Here is a 23,192-nt window from a genome sequence, read left to right as displayed (position 1 = left end):
CAAGCCTCTAGTTGGCAGTGTTACAAAGTTTCTTTAATCCACTCCCCCTTCTTTCCCAAAAAAGCCTAATAAAAAAAGGGCAATATACATGTATATATATGTATTTAAGAAAAAAAAATTACTAAAGGGAGCCTCTGTTCTAAGAAAAACTATTAACAGTCAAGAGGGGGGGAAAAGAAAGAAAAATTAGGTGAATATAAAAGGAAAAACCAGTCTAGTTACAGTTACTAGATCACAATGGAAGTTCAATGAAAGCAAAAGTAAAAGTAAAAAGCCAAGCCTCAATTTGACATTCTCTTTAAGAAATCGCCGCTAAATCAGTTTGATCAGTTTTTGTCCAAAGTCTTACAGGATTCTTCTCATTTTAGAGTGTCCTTAAGTCCCCGAGAAAAAAAAATTCTCACCAGCCGATGCACTTTCTCTTTCTGTCTCTTCCTTCCGGAGCTGTCACAGCTTCAGCAGCTTAAAGGCTGCCTCTCCGCCGATGGTAAAAGGGCTTCTCTGGATCAGCCAGGGACTTTGTGATGTCCCTGGGATCAGCAGAACGCGCCCCTTACTATCACCGTCTCTACGGGACGGTTTAGGTCCATTAGGACCGACCAGGGGCGAAGATATCAGCTGCAATCTCAGAGCCCCGAGATTGCAGCTGTATCGCAGCGATGTGGCTCTGCCTCTTCCGCCTTATATATTTTTGTTTCTTATTGTGACAGTGTTGTTCAGTTAAGTACAGCTTGAAAAAGTATTTTTCTCTTGAATATTTTCATTGTATTTTTATTAGTATGCAATACTATTAAAACAAAAATGAAAATGTCCCATAGTCCATGTCAATAAGACCATCTTTCAATCAACAGTTTTCAATTCTGTATCAGCATATATCTATATTTTAAATAGGGAAATTGATTGCCTTTGATTTCTATAAGAACACTGAATGTTGATTTTTGCAATGTTCAGAGATCATGAGAAATTTGGAAAATTAAAGTTAGGAAAAATTCAGTGAAACCTGAGAATTTGATAAACCATATTTTTTATACCAATGACCAAGGAAATCTTCCTCATAAGTTTTTTGGATAAAAGATGCACATTTTGGCAATGTCAAGAATTAGTTTTTAGGGTGAAAAAAACAATTTGTATATCACCTGTGCTGAAGGAAAATATAAAAAATAAAACATACTCGTATTTATGATGTTAGCAGCAAGAATATTTGTAGTCCACAAATTGAAGAAGAATTGCATGCCAACGTTAGACATTTGGTATTAGAAATATTTTAATGGAAAAATTGAGAAATATACTCTGATAGTTTCTGCATGTGTGATCAGTTAAGACAGGGTTGGTTCATGCCGGGTCCTATTGGCAAATTGTATCTTTTGGGATCTTGGAGATAGGCATTCTCAATGGCTGTGCCTGATATTTTCTCTTTGCCTTTTGAGAGAGTACTATCTGCCACTAGCTACACAACCTTCCAAATGGGAAGCAAGCATCTTCACCACCAGGCCACAACATCATGCTCTATATATGGCCCACTATATAAAAAAATAAAGGGAACACTTAACAACACAATGTAACTCCAAGTCAATCACACTTCTGTGAAATCAAACTGTCCACTTAGGTAGCAACACTGATTGACAATCAATTTCACATGCTGTTGTACAAATGGAATAGACAACAGGTGGAAAGCATAGGCAGTTAGCAAGACATCCCCAATAAAGAAGTGGTTCTGCAGATGGTGACCACAGACCACTTCTCAGTTCCTATGCTTTCTGGCTGATGGTTTGGTTACTTTTGAATGCTGGCAGTGCTTTCACTCTAGTGGTAGCATGAGACGGAGTCTACAACCCACACAAGTGGCTCAGGTAGTGCAGCTCATCCAGGATGGTACATCAATGCGAGCTGTGGCAAGAAGGTTTGCTGTGTCTGTCAGCGTAGTGTCCAGAGCATGGAGACGCTACCAGGAGACAGGTCAGTACATCAGGAGATGTGGAGGAGGTCATAGGAAGGCAACAACCCAGCATCAAGACCGCTACCTCCGCCTTTGTGCAAGGAGGGACAGGAGGAGCACTGCCAGAGCCCTGCAAAATGACCTTCAGCGGGCCATAAATGTGCATGTGGCTGCTCAAACGATCAAAAACAGACTCCATGAGGTTGGTATGAGGGCCCGACGTCCACAGGTAAGGGTTGTGCTTACAGCTCAACACTGTGCAGGACGTTTGGCATTTGCCAGAGAATACCAAGATTGGCAAATTCACCACAGGCTCCCTGTGCTCTTCACAGATGAAAGCAGGTTCACACTGAGCACATGTGGCAGATGTGACAGGGTCTGGAGATGCCGTGGTGAACGTTCTGCTGCCTGCAACATCCTCCAGCATGACCGGTTTGGCAGTGGGTCAGTAATGGTGTGGGATGGCATTTCTTTAGGGGGCCGCACAGCCCTCCATGTACTCGTCAGAGGTAGCTTGACTGCCATTAGTTACCAAGATGAGATCCTCAAACCCCTTGTAAAACCATATGCTGGTGCGGTTGGCCCTGGGTTCCTCCTAATGCAAGACAGTGCTAGACCTCATGTGGCTGGAGTGTGTCAGCAGTTCCTGCAAGATGAAGGTATTGATGCTGTGGACTGGCTCGTCCGTTCCCCAGACCTGAATCCAATTGAGCACATCTGGGACATCATGTCTCGCTCCATCCACCGATACCATCTTGCACCACAGACTACCCAGGAGTTGGGGATGCTTTAATCCAGATGTGGGAGGAGATCCCTCAGGAGACCATCCGCCACCTCATCAGGAGCATGCCGAGGCAGGTCATACAAGCACGTGGAGGCCACACATGCTACTGAGCCTCATTTTGACTTGTTTTAACGACATTGCATCAAAGTTGGACCAGTCTGTAGTGTTTTTTTTCCACTTTAATTTTGAGTGTAACTCCAAATCCAGACCTCCATGGATTGCTAAATTTGATTTCCATTGATAATTTTTGTGTGATTTTGTTGTCAGCACATTCAACTATGTAATGAACAAAGTATTTAATAAGAATATTTCATTCATTCAGATCTAGGATGTCTTATTTTTGTGTCCCCTTTATTTTTTTTGAGCAGTATATATGGCTCGCTAAAGTGCTTTGTGCTGCTTGCCATTTTTTAAAAATCACTAAATTTACTATTGCACTGAGGACATCAAAAAATTCTTCCAGCATCTCCTGATCTTACTATTGTCTTACTACTGTTAGCCACCAAACAGCTGATTAGCACATAAGGTATTCTTTTGTGACTCATGATTAATAGTCCTTTACCAAAACTAAAAAAATACTGTATTTAGACATATTTGTTCTCAATAACATGCACTTTGTGAATAAAGATGAGTTTTTATTAATCTCCACATTAAAACTCCACATTGACTAGCTTTCATATATTGATCTGACAACTTGGCTACCAAGACTGGAGCATTCAGATTCTTATTAAATTACACAGCCTATGTAATTATAAATTTTTAGATTATATATTACCAAAATAGAACCACCACACAAGGTAACATCTGCAGTAATAACAGAATACAGAAAGGAGGTTTGGACGGACGATTTTCTAATTAAAAAAAAACCTCTAACAAATAAAATAGAAAAGTGGTTTTCACTTGAGATGTGTTTTTACAGGAAAACCTGTGGTTGATAGCAGTTACATCTATGGCTGTGGGTTACAAATATGGCTTCCCAGGCTTGTGGCTTTAGCATACATATTTTATAATGAAACAATGACCAAGACAGGAAGATTATTTTATTATTATTTATTTATTCAGAACATTCTAATTAAAAAGGATTCCTCATTCAAAGACGGAACCCTGATTCTTAGCTTTCAGTCCCTCTTAGTTAACGCATCAAAGAAAATAAAAGAGAAAAGTTGATTGGATAGGATAAAAGTAACCCCTCCTTATCATAGAAAATCAATTAAATGGAGTCAAACATGTGACATATTTTCAGGCCATAACATTACACCTGCTCATTTAAATAAATTTTGACAAAAGCAGGGGTGTCAAATTTTTTGTCAAGTTTTTTATTTTATTCTACTTATACACATCAATACATAAACAGTGTAGCACCTAAGCATGATACATTTTGGTGCAAACAAAAATAACATTAATCATATCTCTAATGTTAATACACATATTTCTAGATTATAATCTTTCATTTTAATTATTTAATATTCCAATACATTGGCATTCTTTTAATGCCAATCACCATATTATTTAAGTATACATAATAATTTCATTATTCAATTCCTTTTATTTTTAATTTTAAAAAACCCTCTCTTTTGGCAAGCATTGTTGTTCCAGGTTTTTACATTTCAATACAAACATGACCATAGTTACATATTCATCTTTCTTATTCAGTTTCATATCATATTATTACTTATTAATATTAAATTCATTAAACTTATTTTATCCAATTTCAATTTTTATTTCATTTTCTTGGAATATTCTTATATCTTACTTTACAATATTATCTAAGATTCTTATTTCTATATTCATTACACATATTACTTTTATCTGTCACATTTGCAAATTTATCAGTCCTATTCTAGAAATTGTCCCCTTTAGTTGTCAATTTGAGTTTACCACCTTCATTTTACATTAATAACAATATTTTCCTATATACTAAATATCAGATATACATATATTTTACATCAGAAACTAATATTAATCTTTTCATTATGTTTTTCAATTTTACACCACTAATTATCAATTAATATTCTTATAATAAATTCCCATTTCCATATCTATTTCATTAAATTCCATATCTAATATAACGATAATCTCTAGAAAGAAAGAAAAAAATCAGTTCCAATCTTACCTATTTTCAAATACTTATATATCACAACACATTACCTTGCAGAATCACCTTCCGTATCCTTTTTTACCCATTGTCTCTCATCCTCCTAACTATGTAATTTCTTTTCATCCCTGTTTGCCTTCCTTTATTTTCTGGTCCTTTCTCTTAGTTCCCCATTTTCCCATTATTATTTTCCTCCATTTTTCATTCCAATTATTTATTTTATCCCCCTCCCTCTCTTAATCTTTTTTCTAGGGTTCCCTCTTCTGCTTTTTCCCTTTGCTTTTTTTAGTTTTCTGAACCTTTCCCCCTTTCATTATCTCATCAAACCACAGATTTTTAATTTTAAATCTTTTTTCCTCCTGCTTAAAGGATTGTTGCTCCACTTGATCTTCAAGACTGGTTTCCTCTTCCCCCTCTGGTTCTCTTTGTTCTTCTTTGATCTGAATCACCATTTCTAGTTTTTTGTAATATATTACTGCACATTTCCAAGCTTACTTTCATCATTTCTTTCATACCTTGTAGATCCAGTATCATTTCCGCAAATAATTCCCCCACTGTGTATGCTGCTCCTTTTATTCCTTTTCCTTAATAATTATATCCAGTTCAAATGTCTAGTAGGTTGTTTCAACCAGCGTCTTTTATATTTAATTTCAACAATCAATATCCATAAGTCCTTGTTTCCAGGTTCTTTTCCAACTTTTTCCCAAAGTCACTGGGTGGTTCCAAAGCAATTTTTTCAAATATCTTTCCCTGTGCAATATTCTGGTATTTCACCTTTCAGGGTTTTTATTTTATTATGATGGAGTTCCTCTTATTTTCTTTTTAAGTTCCAAGTTCCAATTTTAAAAAGACCAAACACTTTTCAAAGAGTCACTGAAATTTTTCCTGTGGCACTTCCAACACTATTTCCACGTTCCACCCTTTCTTTCCCTTTTTCCCTTTTTTTAAGTTATAAAACTCTTATTAATTTCACTAATTTCAATTATTAGCTATTATTTCTTTTCAACACATTCAATTCCAACATTTACTTTACCTATTTAGTGCCAAACGTCCAATAGTTATCCAATTTAATTTCCAAGCCTTTTGTGCTCAAATATTTTCCTCTGAATTTTCACCTCCAAATTAGTTTGTTTCAATATTCAAAGCCAGTTTTATAAGTTTCAATTTCATTCCCCCTCTTTCTAAACACTGCTTCTACACACTTTCATCCAAAATAGTTCTTTTTTTCTTAATTCTGGGGTATCACTCCAGCACAGTCTTAGTTTCCTGGACTGCTTCCTGTTTTCGTGGTGGCCATTTTTGATCACCGCTGCAACTTGTCTTCGGAGGGGGTTTGCCTTGTCAGGGAGGGGAGATGCAGCTCCCCTCGACCCTCCAAGCAATTCCCCCTTTCTTTACCACCCCTTCAGGGTGGTTCCGATCCCAATTGGGACCCTCCAACAAGTGAGGTCAGAGCGAAACTGCGCATGATTGCAGATTCTGCTCCGACCACAATGGAAAAGCAACTGGAAGCAAGGCATAAAATTTAGGATGTTAATGAGGAAAAAAGTCATAAGGTTATTTGGAGTTCATGGAGAGACAAACCAAATATCAATTAGCGCTAACAATCTTTCGCTTATCAGAAGATAAACTCTGGATATCCTACCCTGACCTGTGGAACAAAGACAGTTTTTTAAACTTTAATTTAATTTAATAAATTTATTAATTTAAAAGAAGTTATTGATCAAATTATTAACATTATTTAAAAAGAATAAGTTGAATTAAAACAACTATATTAAAATAATTTAAATTAAATTAAATTTGAATTAAAACAAAACAACAATATTAGTTAGCAAGTACAATAATATTTCAAAGCCCATATTGGTACTACAAAGTCCATTCTGTGGCCCTCATTTTATCGGCCATTTTTATTGTTATCTGTTGAAATAAAGCATTTTGTATCTTGTATTAGGATTTTCTGCAATATAGAACAGAATGCTAACAGTTAAATTGCTTGATTAGGAAGCATTTTAGCCAACAATATACAGTTTTAGAAGCTGTAAAATTGTATGCAATGTTAGATTAGTTATAAATTAGATGATAATAAACCAGGTCTAGTTCCAACATTTTGTTGAAGAGCCTATAGTTAGTGAATATGTTCATTTGATGTAACTAAAAACCAAGATTATTGAAGGCTCAGGTGTAAGTGCAAATTCATTAAGCAGCAATTTTATATCCTTTAAATGTAGGGAAGATTTCCTGCTAGGCTCTAAAACAGCAGCTGCTAACTGGTAGGCCGCAGCCCATTGGTAGGCCACAGAGAAATCTCAACCCCAGAGCACCCCCCCAGGCAATTAATCCAGGCTTAAACACAAGGCTGTGCCGCCCACATGGCCCACGGGAACCCTCCCCGCCCACTCACTTCTTACCTGGTAAACTTGCCTGCTAAATTGCTATTTTTCCTTTTTCTGACCATCATCTGTTCTGCTGTGCCAGGAGATTTAGATTAGCTAGGAAGCAGGAAATGGTTGGATTTCTTACTTTCTAGCTAGTCTTTAGATTTTCGGCTCTGCTTTTAAGTACAGCTGAATCTCCCTTAGGAGAAAGCATTTGTTTTTAACAGTGTCCCTGTGTTGCTACGGCCCTTCTTGTATCTATAGCTAGTTTTTAATCTATCACCATCTATAATAGTTTCATATTAGAGCAGGAATTTGCTGGGTTTTCTTCACAGAGGAATATGTGATGTAACTTTTGAAAGATTATGTGCAGGCGTTAGTTAGTTTTTGTTCTAATTTCATTTTAATCTGACAGATGAACATTTAAAGCTGCAGATAATTTAAGATCACAACTGAGCCCAAAATTTCTGTTGCTAAGCAAGACAGATGTTAAGTAAGTTTTTCTCCATTTTACGAATCAGGTAATTGTTAAGTGAGTCTGACTTCCCCTATTAAAATAGTGACCACATGACTCTGGAACAATGCAACTGTCATAAATACACACCAAATACCAAGCACCCTAATTGTGATCTGATGACCCTGGGATGATGCAATTGTTGTAAGCATGAAAACCAATCATAAATCAATTTCTTAAGTGCCGTTGTTACTTTGAATGGTCACTAAAAGTCAAGGACTATTTGTATTATGTTTGTATCTTGGAGAATACTTATTGAAACTAGTGATGGTCATGGTACAATCCTTTTAGACAATTGTATGAATTTACTAATTTGAATATTCAAATTTGATTGACTTTGGAAACTGATGATTATATGAATTCTGAAAGGCTTACTTCAAAGAATTACACAAGCTTATTTTATAGGATGCACCTAGTGTAGTATTTTTCAGACTTGGCTACTTTTAAGATGTGTATACATCAACTGCCTGCTGGCTGGATAATTCTGGGAGTCAAAATCCACATCTCTTAAATTTGCCAGGTTTGAAAATACTAATTTGTAAGCTGCTTGGAGCTTTTGGAAACCAAACAGTATATAAATTGTAGTAATAAATAGTAAAATAAAAAGTTTTCAGTATAATTGTGGCATGTTGTACATATCGCGAGAATACATACTTTTTATTTTAGCTACCTCCAAGCTGGAATATTCTCCAAATAAATGTATTTTAACTTCCAAAACTGTCAGTCAGCATCTCCCCATTACCTGAAAATGGCCAGATCTAGGAAGGTTCTTCTAGCACCCTGATGGCGAACTATGGCACAGGTGCCACGGCTGGCATGCAGAGCCTCAGCCAAACTTAACTGCATTGTGCATGTGTGAGCCTCCCAACTGATTTTCGGCCTGTTTGAGGCCTTTTTTCAGCCCTTCAGAGGCTCAAGGGAAGCCTCTGCAGCCTTTGGAGTCCCCAAAACAGACCCGTTTCATCACTTCCTGTATTTCTGGAAATACCAGAAGTGATGAAACTGGAGGATTTTTTGGCCTCCAAAGGCTGCAGAGGCTTCCCTCAAGCTCTAGGAGGCCGAAAAAGGCCTCAAACGGGCCAAAAATAAGCTGGGAGGCTCACACATGCACAGTGCAGGTAAGCTTAGCTGGGGCTCTGCATGCCATTTGTGGCACCTGTGCCATAGTTCGCCATCAGGGTGCTGCGAGGTGCATGCAGAGGGCAGGGAGTCCACCACGATAGTAGATAAAACAATAATGGCAATTATCATCCTCCTCTGCAATTCCAATGGAAGCAGAAGAGGCTCTCAAGTCAAAGAATATACAGGGTCGAGTTGTCCCCATGTAGGGCATGTCGATCTGATGTGAAGGCCATAAGAGCGGAGTCGGCCTCGTCCCCCCTTTTTTTACTAGATCGTCTCTCAGGTTGTTCTGCCATCTGAGGGAGATTATTCCAATATTAGGGCACACAAGGATGCCGCAAAACTCTATTAAATTATCTGCTCAAGCCAGGGCATCTCAGGTTACCCCTCGCCTACTGCTATGGCTCAGACATTGGCAAGCAGATATCACACAACTAATGGAAGCTTGCTTCCTCCCCAATATAGGGAGATAATTTGGTTGGTGGTGCCCCTGACCTATCTCTGATAGAGATTAGAAGCGGAAAATAAGTTCCTTTTTTTTTCATAGACCCCAAAAGTCCTTCCCAGCTTTTTGGAGGGTTCCTTCATTCCCTCTACCAGGGACTTTTTCTCTCCAGACTCCAGGGACTGTCTGGACGCATGAATCACTAACAGTCAGATAGTTTCCGATCTGGAGATAGATACTGAAGGGGAGGGCAGAGCAAAAGAATCTCTTGAGGAACATGAAATAGAGGTCTCCGAGGCACAACATAGGCCTCACGACTGTGCCCCTATTGGTGGAAGGCTCAAGCCTTTCACAGACAGATGGGATGCCTCTACCTCTGCTTCCTGGGTTAGAGGTATCAGAAGATTAGGCCTGGCTATAGAATTTCCATCCTCTCCCCGGAACCTTTGCATTACTTGCCTTCTCTTTGGGGATCCTGTTAAAGGGAGCATGATGGAGACAGCTATTGTTCATTTATTGGAGATCCAGGCATCCAACCTGTGGCACCAGATCAGCAGGGACAATTTTAGTTTTAAAATGACTTAATTGATCCATAGTTCATAGGAGGCTTAAGATGAGTATACTGAACTCCATACTTCTGAGTTTCAGAAGGGGCGATTTTCTACCCTCCATTGACTTAATAGAGGCACATCCCCACATTCCAATTAGATCCTCACATAGCAAAACTCTTATTTTTTGTTACAATACTCAACGTTTTGAATACATTGCACTGTCCTTTGGGTTGTCATCTGCCCAAGGTTCTTACGAAGGTTCTGATGGCTCTGGCTGTCCATTTCAGGGGAACACCTGTTAGACGGCAGTGTTATTTATATGACATTTCATTATTATCTTGTTCATATAAACAGGCAAAGGGAGGCCTCAGCATCGGTCATCACTAGGAGAGACTTGCAGTCCATCTCTCATGACCTACGCATATGCCATTTTCTTGCACAGGGCTACAATCTTACAGCCTCCTGTAGTTTATTGATATCACACTTAGGACCTCAACAAGGTCCTTACCGCACTCAAGAAAAGTCCCTTTGAGCCCATGCAGACCATGCGTCTCCATTCCTAACGTACAAGATGGTTCTCTTGGTTGCCATTACATCGGCCAGTTACATCTTGGATCTAGTATCCTTGTCAGTTAGACAGGAGCTCTGTATTTTTCACACAGACAAAGTGCTCCTTAGTCCAGATCCATCTTTCACCCATAGATAATTTTGGGTTTCCCCAGACCATAGGAACTGATATTCCTGTACACTTGTCTGAAACTGACATAAAATCTGGCATGACAATGCCACAATCTAGATGTAAGGTGAGCTTTCTGCATATATTTCAACTGCACGATGTGTGTTAGGAAACAAAGATTCTCTTCGTTTCTTTTCAACCACCCACCATTGGGTGCAAGACCCCTTCCTCAATGACCAGTAAGTAGCTGAGAGCACAATTCCCAAATCCTATGAGACACAATCTCTTCCTGTACGCAGGAGCATCACTGCTCATTCGACCTGGAGCGCTGCGATGTTGACAACATGGGCCACAAGCGCCAATAGTGAAAATTTACAAGGCGACAACATGGGCCTCACCATCGCCTTTTATTTAGAAACTATTAGAATGATGTCTTCGCCTCTATGGAGGCTGCCTTTGACAGGAAAGTGTTACAAAGGGTCCATAGTGACCAAGAAAAAGGGGAGTCCGAACCAGACGGAAGCCCTCCCGTAGGACACGCCAAGCTTTGGTATGTCCCAAACAATGGATGCTCTGAACAGGTCATCTGGTGAAGGGGCGTTGGTACTTACCTGACACGCCCTTTCTCTGTGAGCTGTGAAGAGCATCCATCCCCACCCTTATTCATCTGGTGGGATGCTATTCCGGCCAAATATTAGACAGGGTAAAGAAGAAGAAATATTTCATCACTTCAACTTCGCCAAAACTGGAAATGCTAGGGAGGAGTCCCGTGGAGGAGGAGGAGGGGGGTCCTCTCAATTAAAGCCCATCCTATCAAACAAGAGACAGAAGCATCATCCCAAACAATGGATGCTCTTCACAGCTCACAGAGAAAGGGCGTGTCAGGTAAGTACCAACGCCCCTTTTCAGCACAGGAGCCCCAAAAGGTTAGCCATCACTGTTCTAACAGAATGAAATGTTATTGTTGGTGCTATTTATAATTCAGTGTTAATTATGTAGTCAGAGATACTCATAACAGGCAGCTTAATAAAAGTTGAAGCATAATGCTTTCAAATTCAGAGTTATTCCGACTATAGTATCATAACCAGTAATAAATTTTAAAGCAAATTAAAATATGATTTAGTTTTTGTCATCAGGCACATTTTTCTTTCATCTTCTGATTATTTCTGAATCATACTATGAATTTTCTTAATTTTATTATTGTCTTATAGTTGAATAATCAAATTATTAGTACCCCATTTTCCGTTTAATTGTATATGAAACTTTGTTCATGAACAAGGAAGACTAAGTTACAGACCTGTTTTTACTTCAATATGCCACACAGAGACTCTCTTTCAGAAGTATAAAATCACCAAGGTTTCCAGCCAAAAAATCTCATTACCTTGTGTTTCCATTGCTTGATGATAAGAAATAATGATAAGAAATAATGCCTGATACGCAGATAAGGAAATGAACTGAGGCAGGATGGAAATCCAAGAATTGTTTAAATTATGAAATAAGTATCAAAGGCTGATGAAGAAGTTTCAGAATTATAAAAAAAAAAAATTTGTTGGTGACAGATATAAAGAGGTTGTAGATGCAAATTTTCATTGAGGGACTGCTTGTTCTCAGTGATTCTCACATGACAGAACAGATTCACACTGATTTCCACTTTTAGGAAAGCCCTGAGCAGAAGAGTAATTGCTAGCTAGCAGTACCTTAATCGAGCGCCTGTCTCTTTTACAGTTTGATTCACTTCAAGCATATTACTGGAATAAAACATGAGGAAGGGATATATAACTGAGAAGGAAATAAGCATAATAAAAAAGTCATTTATAGTTTCAGAGAAATATTTTGGCAATCTTTTTCTGACATTTTATTTTTTTGATTACCAGATAATCACTTCTGTGTGTTTAATATAATCTTCAATTAAACATCTATGTAACAATTTCTATAAAAGCTTTAAAAGGCATACACTCTAATATTATACAATTACCCATATGCTTAATGTTTCTTACAAAAGAGATGATGTAGGAAAATAATATCCAATTTATTGCACTTGAGATTTATTAACAACAGGAATGCATACTATTTCTGGTTTAATTTTTGATGTTTACAGTTGAAACAATCTTTTGAAACTAAAGGTAAAAGTCTTTTCAAGTAGAACATTGACACATTGGCTTAAGAATATTTGGTTATCAGATTTTAGGTGATGCATTATCATTTGTTTAATCTAGTTATAATACAGGTAGCCCTTGACTTACAACAGTATATTTAGTGTAATGGATCAACCCCTGGACCCTTTCCAGATGCATGTTCAGAAGAGAAGGATATGTATGAGACTTCAAAGGAAAGTATGAAGTCGAGTATTGGTCAGGATAGGAGCTTAAAGAATGCTATCCTGATGGAGGAGCCTCAACTGGGTGGATTGGATGAGTTACAGGCTGAGGCTTGTGAGCTGCAGCTACAACAAGTTGGCCAGGAGGCTCTAGGCTAGGGCCTGTTAGTAATGAGGAGATGGAGTGCAAACCTCCTCCTGATTGAAGGACATATAGAACAAACAGGTACAACGCTGATCAGCAACCTCACTTCTCATGAAGGGCTGCACTGGAATTGCTTAATTAACTCCGCCCTGAGGCCTTGAGTGTTGCTGGAGCAATATGCCCAATTCTGTGCTTTGTGTGCTCATGCCATTTTCAACTCTTGACCTGCTTTCCTGGACTTGGTGTGTGCCCATTGGACTTGACTGCCCAGTGACTGTTGCTGTACTGAGCTTGGAATCTACACCTGCACAACAAGGGGGTGATTTCCCAATCCTCGTCAGAGAAGCTGTCGAGCACAAACAGAAACGTACAAACACCATCTTATTTGGTCTAGAGGACATCAGTGATAATGATGACATCACAATTGTCCGCAACATCATCAGTGACTATCAAGCATCAACCGTCTCCCCTGATGAAATACTTGACATTTCCCGCATCGGCACAGAGTTCAAAAACAAGACAGCTCGATGGCCCCATGCTTCTGCAGGGTCATTTGCAAAAATGAATCAAGCAAACGTAAATTCATTTATATTATAAATTCACTCGCCAAAAGCAATACCAACCATAAGAACCTCTGTTCTCGCCCTGACCTTACAGCAATGTGCCTGCTCCTGTATATTCCGCACAGAACTCAAAAATCGTCTAGACAATGGAGAGACTGTATCAAAAGTAAGTCACACAACCCACAACTCAGCATCCAACCCTACTTCAACCAATCCACCATCACCCAAGACTAGGCAGGCACACCCCTAATTACCTCAATTCCAACTACAACTGGCTTAAATGCAAGCTACTCAATGCAAGAAGACTTGTGAATAAAATACCTGAATTTTTCCTCTTACTAAATACGGCTAAATTTGACATCATATTTGTCTGTGAAACATGGCTCAATACATCTCTCCCTAACTTCATTACTACAGTAACAGTCTATCATGTTTACCGATCAGATAGTGAAATCTGTAGAGGAGGTGGTGTTTCTATCTTCTATTAAAAGTCCTTATATCTAAAATACATTCAAGTTACCCAGGAGCTTGCTCTTCCTGAGACCATCATCTGTGAACTGTCCTTAAATATCACATTTCGATTCTTACTATGTTACAGAGCTCCTGATTATGACATCGGACATGTAAACAAGCTAAATTCACTACTAACATGGGCAACATCATTCCCACACACTTTTATCTTTCTTGGTGACTTCAATCTACATATTAACTGGACCCTAAATGAATGTACAGCGGAACCCATACATGCAACCTTCTACAATCTTGTAACAAATCTAGGACTAGAACAACTAGTAACCAACAATACTAGACTAAACAACTGCCTCAATCTCATCTTCTGCAATAGTTTGAATTCAATTTACCGAATACAAATTAAAGAACTCTTTTCCAACAGTGGCCACAACATGATTGACTTTTGTCTCAACATACGTCTACACAAAAATCATCACAACAACGTGATCCCCAATTATAACTTCAAACAAGGCAACTATGATCTTATACACAATGATCTCTCATCCCTTGATTGGCAATTTCTATTCACGGGATGCAATGCTGTTGAAGACCAAGACAACATATTTTTACTTGAAGTCAAAAGAGTCATCAATCTATATGTACCAATAACAACTCCCCAAACTAGAAAAAATTGATTACCCATAACAATAAGGAAACTTAAATCCAAAAAGAGATCACTTTGGCGGAAAAACAAATCTGGTCATGTTGCCAACTTCAAAAGCCGATACAAAAATTTATGCCACCAGATAAAGACAGAATGCTCCAACTATCACATTAAACAAGAAGAAAACCTTCTACGCACCAATTCCACCTGCGCTTTCTACAATTTTGTAAACAACAAAAAGACTCAAGGTCCATCCCACCCCTGAAGGGGCCAAATGATAAAAAGACTGCAACGACGATACCATTAAAGCCAAACTCTTTAACACATTCTTTGGCTCAGTATTTGTAAACAGCAATGGATCATGCCCAGTATTTCCTAGTCGAACCACACGCAACTACAATGATCTAATACATATCGATTTTATAGGAGAAATGTTGAAAAAGCACTACGCAATCTATTGGTCAGGATGGAATATGTGCCTACTTCTTAAAAAAGCTATCCACTGCCATAGCTGAACCTATAAGCATAATCTTTGAAAAATCTTTCAGGACCAGCTCCTTGCCTAACCTATGGTCACAAGCCACGGTCATCGCCAACTTCAAAAAGGGAGACCCCAGCCTATTTGAAAATTACAGACCAATCTCTTTATGCTGTGTCACCTGTAAAGTCATGGAATCAATTATCAACTAATCCATTATCCTCCACTTAGAATCAAACAACCTACTATCTAATAAACAATTTGGTTTCAGGAAAAAACTATCCTGTAATCTGCAACTCTTACATGGCAAAAACATATGAATTGTACAACTCGATCAGGGCAAAGCAATAGAAGCCTTTGATTCAGTGGTACACGACAAACTAATACTAAAACTAAAATCTTATGGTATCTCTGGACACCTGCATAACTGGATAGAAGCATTCCTGTTAAACAGACTACAAATAGTCAAAATTGGGAGCGTCCTGTCAAATACTGTACCTGTCAACAGTGATATCCCCCAAGGCAGTGTTCTAGGACCAACTCTCTTCATACTCTACATAAATGACCTCTGTGATCATATTAAGAGCAACTGTGTTCTCTTTGCTGATGACGTTAAGCTATTCAACACCACCAACAATACTGCTACCTTTCAAAAAGACCTCAACTATGTATCAGAATGGTCAAACAAATGGCAACTTCAAATCTCAACAAATTGGCTAAAAAAATCAGAAAATAAAAAAGAAGGTGAACAGTCAAGACCTTGTTGATGATCCAAACTCTGTCAAGGACCTTTGAATTCTCATCTCTAATGATGCAACTGCTAGAGACCACTGTAACTACATAGCCAAAAAGGCATTAAGAGTTGTTAACCTAATCCTACGTAGTTTTTTCTCTGGTAATATCACACTACTAACTAGAGCATACAAAACATTGGCTCGACCAATACTCGAACACAGCTCATCAGTCTGAAACCCGCATTACATATCTGATATTAATACAGTTGAGAAAGTCCAGAAATGTTTCACAAGAAGAGTTCTCCACTCTTCTACTCGTTGCAGAATACCTTATACCACCAGACTTGAAATTCTAGACCTAGAAAACCTAGAACTACGCCATCTTCGGTCCGATCTAAGTATAGTATATAAAATTATATATTGCAATGTCCTACCTGTCAATGAATACTTCAGCTTCAACCATAACAATACAAGAACACACAATAGATACAAACTCAAGGCTAATCGCACCAAACTTGATTGCAAGAAATACGACTTCAACAACAGAGTGGTCAATGTCTGGAACGCTCTACCTGACTGTGGTTTCTTCCCCAAACCCCCAAAACTTTAACCTTAGACTGTCTACATTTGACCTCATCCCTTTCCTAAGAGGTCTGTACGGGGCGTGCATAAGCGCACCAACTTGCCTACTGTCCCTGTCCTATTGTTTCTTTTATTTTTCTTATATCAATCCATTTCATGTATTCATAACTATATTCTTATATCTATTCTCTGGTAAGCAATTGACAAATCAAATTAAATAAAAAAATAAAATATACAGTAAATAAATAAATAAATAAAAAATTCCAAGGACCTGTTTGGGGGTTTGATTAAGCTCCTGTAGAACTCTTGCTTTAACTCTTGTTGCTTGGTGGAGCGGGGCAGCACATTTAGTGACCATACAAATTTATAACAGCACTGAAAAAAGTGTGTTATGACCATTTTTCACACTTATAACTATTGCTGCATCCCCATGTTCCCGTGATCAATATTCAAATGTTTGGCAACTGATTCATATTCATGACTATTTATCCCAGGGTCACCTGATCACTTTTTGCCATCTGCTGACAAGCAAAATCAATAGGGAAACCAGATTCACTTAACATCTGTTACTAATTTAATAACTGCAGTGATTCACTTAACAACTGACAAAGGTCATAAAATGGGGGGAACTCACTTAACATCTGTCTTGTTTAAGAACATACATTTTGGGTTCAATTATGGTCGAGGACTACCTGTATTGGAAATACGGAATGATGAAAGTTATAGAAAAAGTCAATTGCAATTACATAGGATATATATTTAAAAGTAAGATTAGGAAAGAATTAATATATTTGGGAAGTAGCATAGCAGTGTTAATATTTATATATCTGGAACATTCTGCCCTTACCCTATCCAGGCATAGGCCATTTTAACAGAATAACAGAGTTGGAAAGGACATTGGAGGTCTTCTAGTCCAATGCGTGCTGCTCAGGCAGAAAATCTCTACCATTTCAGACAAATCGCTGTGCAATGAATTTTATAAACCAAGTTATTTGAGCAGATTACTGTATGACACTGAGTCTCTGGTTTGAGATCAGAACCCAGGGACAAATGATGCAGCTTGATTTTGATGTAATTCTGGTGCCTTTGGTGGTTTCTATCAGATCATCAAATGAAAATCCATCTATGACATGTATGTTGTATTTATTTAGCTTATATACCTTACAAAGGCAATTAGAAACAAATATTCTCACTTATTAAAAACTGTGAATTGCACTTAATCTTCATCCTGCAATCTCAATTGCTACCTATAAAAACCTCATACAAAGTAAATTGTAAACTATCATAATATTGCCAGGCAAAATAAGTAAATGTACTCAAATCTTTATAAGAATCCAGGAGGCTTTGAGGCTAGTAATAAAATAGAGCATTTGAATGTATGACCTAAAAAGAACAAAATCAAGAGGCAGGAGAGTGACATCTTGGTTTGTAAGTGCTGAATGTTTATTGTATCAGTATTGTGTCTTATATTAAATATTATTACTCAGAGGATTGCAGTAAAATCAGAGGATTGCAGTAAAATTTGGATAAGGAAAAAGTAAACCCATTAAATTTTTGAAGATTTTTTTAAAGTAAAAGAATAAAATTCTGCGCCTCCTGTTTTTACATCAGGTTGTCCAGCATGGACAGCATATTATAGCATGGATGGTCTTCTGTCATTTTGGAGAAGAAAAACTAAATCAGTTCAGATTACAAGACAGTTTTGATTAATGATAAGGAAGAATATGTTGACTAATTCAAGCTGTTTAACAGTAAAACAGGAAGGTCTTTGCTTTGAAAAATATTTTTTTTCTTAATTAGAAACCGTTCTTACCCAGTACTTCTGGAAACCAATGTGATACTTAGTCCTTTAAATACTCTGAAAATACCTTTCTGAGTACCCACTTATCCCTCTCCTGTTTAATGCATTCTTCATTAACTACTTTCTTCAGAAAACCAAATTGATGATCACTTGAAAGTTATAAAAGAACTTACTGTATCCTTTAATTTTCAAACTGAATGTGTGTTGTATATGAAATTTGTAGCTCTAAAAGGGTCCTTCCTGCTTGCTGCTGTCCATAAGGAATCCTGGGTTGCCTTGACAGTCATTTTTACTTTTTAATTCCCTTGTTCCATAGTTCTGAATGTGATAGAACTTAATTTGTAGGATCCATTTTCTTCCTTCCTTCCTTCCTTCCTTCCTTCCTTCCTTCCTTCCTTGGAATATTGTATGTATGTACTGTATATATGAATGATATGGTTGGAAAATTCAAAAGATTATATTTTACTCTGCCTCCTCTTTAGCTAATATTTAGTTACTATTTGGGCTCAAGAACAATTTGTACTTTTCATTCAGATTAGAACAACTTGTCTACTAGATCAAGAAATTAAATTATTTAAAGATCAGATATAAATAATGCATAACTAGAGTGAAGGCAGTATGTAGAAACAAGGTAATATTTTACTAAGAGTGGTACTTTAAAAAGATCAGCCATTAAATGTGTAAGTCCATATTCTGTGATACTTCGTGAAAATAAGGATGGTGTGTTTTTCATATACATTAAATTTTGCTTCAAGACTATTTATTTATTGGTATAGGAAATCTATAAATTTCTATAATTCCCTGTAGTATGATTTGATGCCATGTAAAAAGTTTAGTATAGGAATTAGAATAAATTTAAGATAAATTAAGCTTTGCATAAAATTTGATAATCTTGGTGCTATGATATAATTGAGAGCTCTTTTCTTTTTAGACCTTTGCAAAGAGAACCTGTCAATGAATGGAATACTTTGGAGATTGAAAGTTGCTTCTTCTCAGATCAACTTCCAGATAAATCAAAAATACCAGACCTTATAAAAAAAGTAAGTTGATAGAAAATGCTTGAAAAATAATAAAATGTAAATGCAAAATTATAAACGGAAAGCCTTTAGAATTCACTACATCTCTGGAACCCATTGCATTCCTTTATGTAAGTTAGCCATGCAATTTAAATGAATATTGTAATTAACAATACAGTTATCAAATTCTAATTTTCCATAAGTTTTTAAATTGCAATTTTATGGACATGCCCATCTTGCTTCCTTGGGAAAAATACACAGCTTTCTTATAGGATGTTCTTACAACTTTCTGTCTAATCTTGCATCTTGTTATCCAAGTTATAAAGTAATCTAATCCTGTTTACCTTTTTCAAAGCAGCCAAGATGAGTTAGGTCCTGCCATCCAATTGAGCAGTAAAATTGGATTGTTGTGCAACAAACCCTGCCCATTTTTATACCAGAAAATGCAGTGGATTGTATCTACAAAAGAGGAAATAATGTGATGGACTACTGTGAAGCAGCAGTTTTCCAGGAAGGAAGGAGTATATTCCAAGGAGGGGGAGACAAAAGACAACACAGACAATAACTAGTTTGGAGAAAGAGGATGAAATTTAGGTTAGCCATTCTCTAGAATATTCCAGAGTACAATAATTAGGGTTAGATCAGTATAGTTTAGTCTGATAAGATTCTGTCTATGTGGTGCAAGTTTAATAGGTTTAATAAAAGTTAAAATGATGCAATTGATTTATAATATCTTAGACTTGGAGTTCAGATTATCCTGTAAAGGAAGCAGAATATTTTATAGATGAATTATATAAACAACTTGCTTGGCAGACTTTCCTAACTTTTCTAAAACAGGTTCTTTTTTCTTGGCTCTTTTCTTGAATTGTTGGAATCATTTGAGACAGCTCAGTTCATCCTGAAATGCCTCATGCTTATTCAGTGTGCATTGGAAAGCAATGAATAGAAAGAGCAATTGCCACACCCTTGTGCTGGTAGTTGCAGACATTTATTTCCAAGGCTGTTAAGAGTACAATCTGTTACAACAGTATGAGTTGAAGATCCATTTTAACTGAGGGAAAAAGATAATAGTTGCTGGTGTGTGTGTGTGTGTGTGTGTGTGTGTGTGTGTGTTTTATAGTGAATACAGATCAGAGATATGTATCAACAAAGGAGAAATACTTAAACTGAAGTGATCTTTCAGCCACATTGCTTTTGTTTTTATTGTTTTACCAAAATATTTGGTTAAATATTTTAATTTAACATTTTCTTTCTAAGAGGAAACTAATATTGCATATACTTAAGCATTAATAGTATCATAAAAGTGAATATGATTAAGACTATTGGTATTAGTACATTGAACCTATTTTCAGTATGCTGATATTTTAAATTAACTTAAAAATATTATTTCAAATAATGAAATCTAAAGTGTTTTAATTGCTTAAGTATAACTGTCCAAGATCATAATGTAATACAATAACACTATTTGTGTCTTTATTTCTTTAATAGTTTTAAGTATTATAAAACTTCAATTCAATTTCAGTTAAAAAACAATCGCATAATACTCTAATTTAAAACTTAAATTAGAAGAGTTAAAATGATAATATTCTAATACATTACAGTACAGATAGTCTTTGAGTTATAACGATAATGCCTGCCTATTACTGTTGCAAGTCAGCCCATTACAATCTGAGTTGTGACAAATGTTAAATGGATTGCTGCAAATAACACTCTGCTGTCTCCAGTACAATTGTTAAAAGCACATGTGGGTCATTAAGTGGAGTATGAGGTGAATTAGGGATGGGGGAAATTCTGGACACCTAATGCAGGCACAGGCCCATGGCATTTCCAATCCTGAGATGCCCAATGCTCTGCTTCCTGTTCGTTGGAATCCCACATGTCCTTCCCCATTGATCACTCCCTTACCTTTTAATGTAAACCTTGTTCTGGAAGCTCTGCCATATTTGGAATGAAAGCAAGCTATTCTGTCCCTTGGTGTCCCTAGACTGTGTCGGAAACCGTTTTCAGAATAGCTAAAATGAATTGTGGGCCCTTCAAAATTTTACTTACTTCCAGAAGCAAAAGAGGAACAACCTAGGAAAAGGGAGCTCGTTCTTTCCCAGTCCTACTGCTGACTTGCATGCATGCCCACTCCACTTATCTTGTCAGCGAAAAACACTGGGCAAGGAAAATACTGGGCATGCCTACCTTTTTTGTTTTTACCATTGTCTATCCTCCTGCCAATTTCCTTTTGCCTTTCTGAAGAAAAATAGAAACCAGTTATCTAGCCTTTCAGAGCTTTCTCTGAAAGCCAGCTGACTGGAGCAGAAAGTTGTGAGAGCAATCACCATTTCCTATAGAAAATGGTGTCTGCTTCCAGGAGGCATGCAAAGCAGGCCTAAGCACTTCAGAGTCCTGAGAAGGTTGGGTGGGGGAGAGCAGATGAACATTGTGGCATCACCTTGGTCAATTGTAAGGGTGAATGACTGTGGGGAACTGCAATTGTCATAACTTTGAAACAGAATTGTATGCAATCTGGGGGCATCCTTTGTAACTTTGAACATTTATTAAATGACTTGTCTTATTTCAAGGAATACCTGAAAAATACTTTTTCAAAGTATTCCTAAGTTTCTGTTTTTTAAATTAAGTGTCCAGAAATCAATGTATTTATTGAACAACGTAGGTACATAAAATAAAGAAAATAATGGACAGGAATGCTACTACAATATATAGCATGACATTTTGAAAACATTTGTAAAATAAAAGAATTGTGGACATTTTCCTTGGATATGATGATGTGAAAACAAACATATGCTCTTGGCTATTTTTTCAAAGTGCATATGTTCATTTTTACTTCATGTTTTGCATTGAAATAAGAGCTTTGGGAATATAACAAAAGCATTTCATGATATGCCCAGAAGATATGTTGATTTTAGCCTATTTTCCTTGTGACTTTCTAGAAAGTTTATCTTTCTGGCTAAACTGAAAATAGTTGTGGAAAAAGACTATAGTGCTTGAACCCAGCATTCCAGAAATTGTCTGAAGAACAGAGATTTGAAAGTAACACTTGATTCCCGCTTGTTTTTCAATTCAGGAATGAAGTGTTAGTTTCAAATCTGTGTTGATATTTTGTATATGCATATATGATTTGTTCAATATACTTTGCATACTTCAAAATATAGTGCTTGAAAACAGATAAAGATTCATTGTAACATTTTTAGATTAAAAATAAGTCAAAATCACAAGTTTATCCTCTTTTTTAATTCTCTGATCTAGTAAATCCATTATATGTTATACATTATCCTGTGCAGCATTTTAGATTCATTGACCAGGGGATATTTTGAAGAGGAAAAAAATGAATATAGTAATTAATTGCAACATCTTAAAGTTGCTGTGCATTTTCCCAAAATTGTGTTATCTTCATGCCTTGAAGCAAATTTTGAATCCAAAGTAATGCACAGTCCTAAAATAAAACCCACATGTGTGATAATGCTTGAAGGTTATAAGGAATAAGTTACATTAACTTCCAGATTAAAGGAAGTTTTATTTCTTTCTAATTAGCCCAACTTGCAATGACTCCAAATATTAGCACAACTCCTGGCTGCCTGGTTACCTGCTGGCTTGGATGGTTGATTAATTGGTATGAAGTTGGGCCAAACTCAATATTAGTTAATATGAATAGTTGCCATCCATTTCAACTTTTCCTGGGACATTCCAGTAGTATCTCTGATCCTGACCATCTTGCCTCCCTTTGTTCTCCCTTCTATTTTTTCAACCTAGTCAAATATTGTCATTTTTTCAATTCATCATTCACTTCCATTACGTACCCAAATATGTGAGCTTATGCCTGTCAATTATTGCCATACAGTTTCATAAACATATATTATTTAATTTTTTTGTTCAACTTGTGTATTTGATACTAATGACTCATGATCTGTTCTACAGTCTGCACCTGGAAGTACCCA

At 36.9% G+C, this 23,192-nt stretch overlaps 1 protein-coding gene and 1 long non-coding RNA gene across 2 annotated transcripts in view; one reads left to right on the top strand and one right to left on the bottom strand.

The window, feature by feature from the left end:
- RFTN1 (raftlin, lipid raft linker 1) overlaps window positions 1-23,192 on the top strand; it is a 189,670-nt gene that overhangs the window by 84,747 nt on the left and 81,731 nt on the right. The window contains 1 exon segment of the mRNA XM_026708274.2: window positions 19,164-19,272. Coding sequence (XP_026564059.2) covers window positions 19,164-19,272 — 109 coding nt within the window.
- On the bottom strand, window positions 17,899-21,459 carry LOC148123982 (uncharacterized). Its single transcript, XR_015740325.1, has 3 exons — window positions 21,298-21,459; window positions 19,593-19,707; window positions 17,899-18,649 (listed from the first exon to the last, which is right to left on the bottom strand). It is a non-coding gene; the product is annotated as an uncharacterized LOC148123982 (long non-coding RNA).

The sequence above is a fragment of the Pseudonaja textilis genome, chromosome Z, assembly GCF_049901715.1.
Source record: "Pseudonaja textilis isolate UNSWEBS1 chromosome Z, rPseTex1.2, whole genome shotgun sequence".
NCBI classification, from domain to species: domain Eukaryota; kingdom Metazoa; phylum Chordata; class Lepidosauria; order Squamata; family Elapidae; genus Pseudonaja; species Pseudonaja textilis.
The sequence above is the reverse complement of the archived record's forward strand: the minus strand, read 5'-3'. Positions and strand labels throughout refer to the sequence as shown.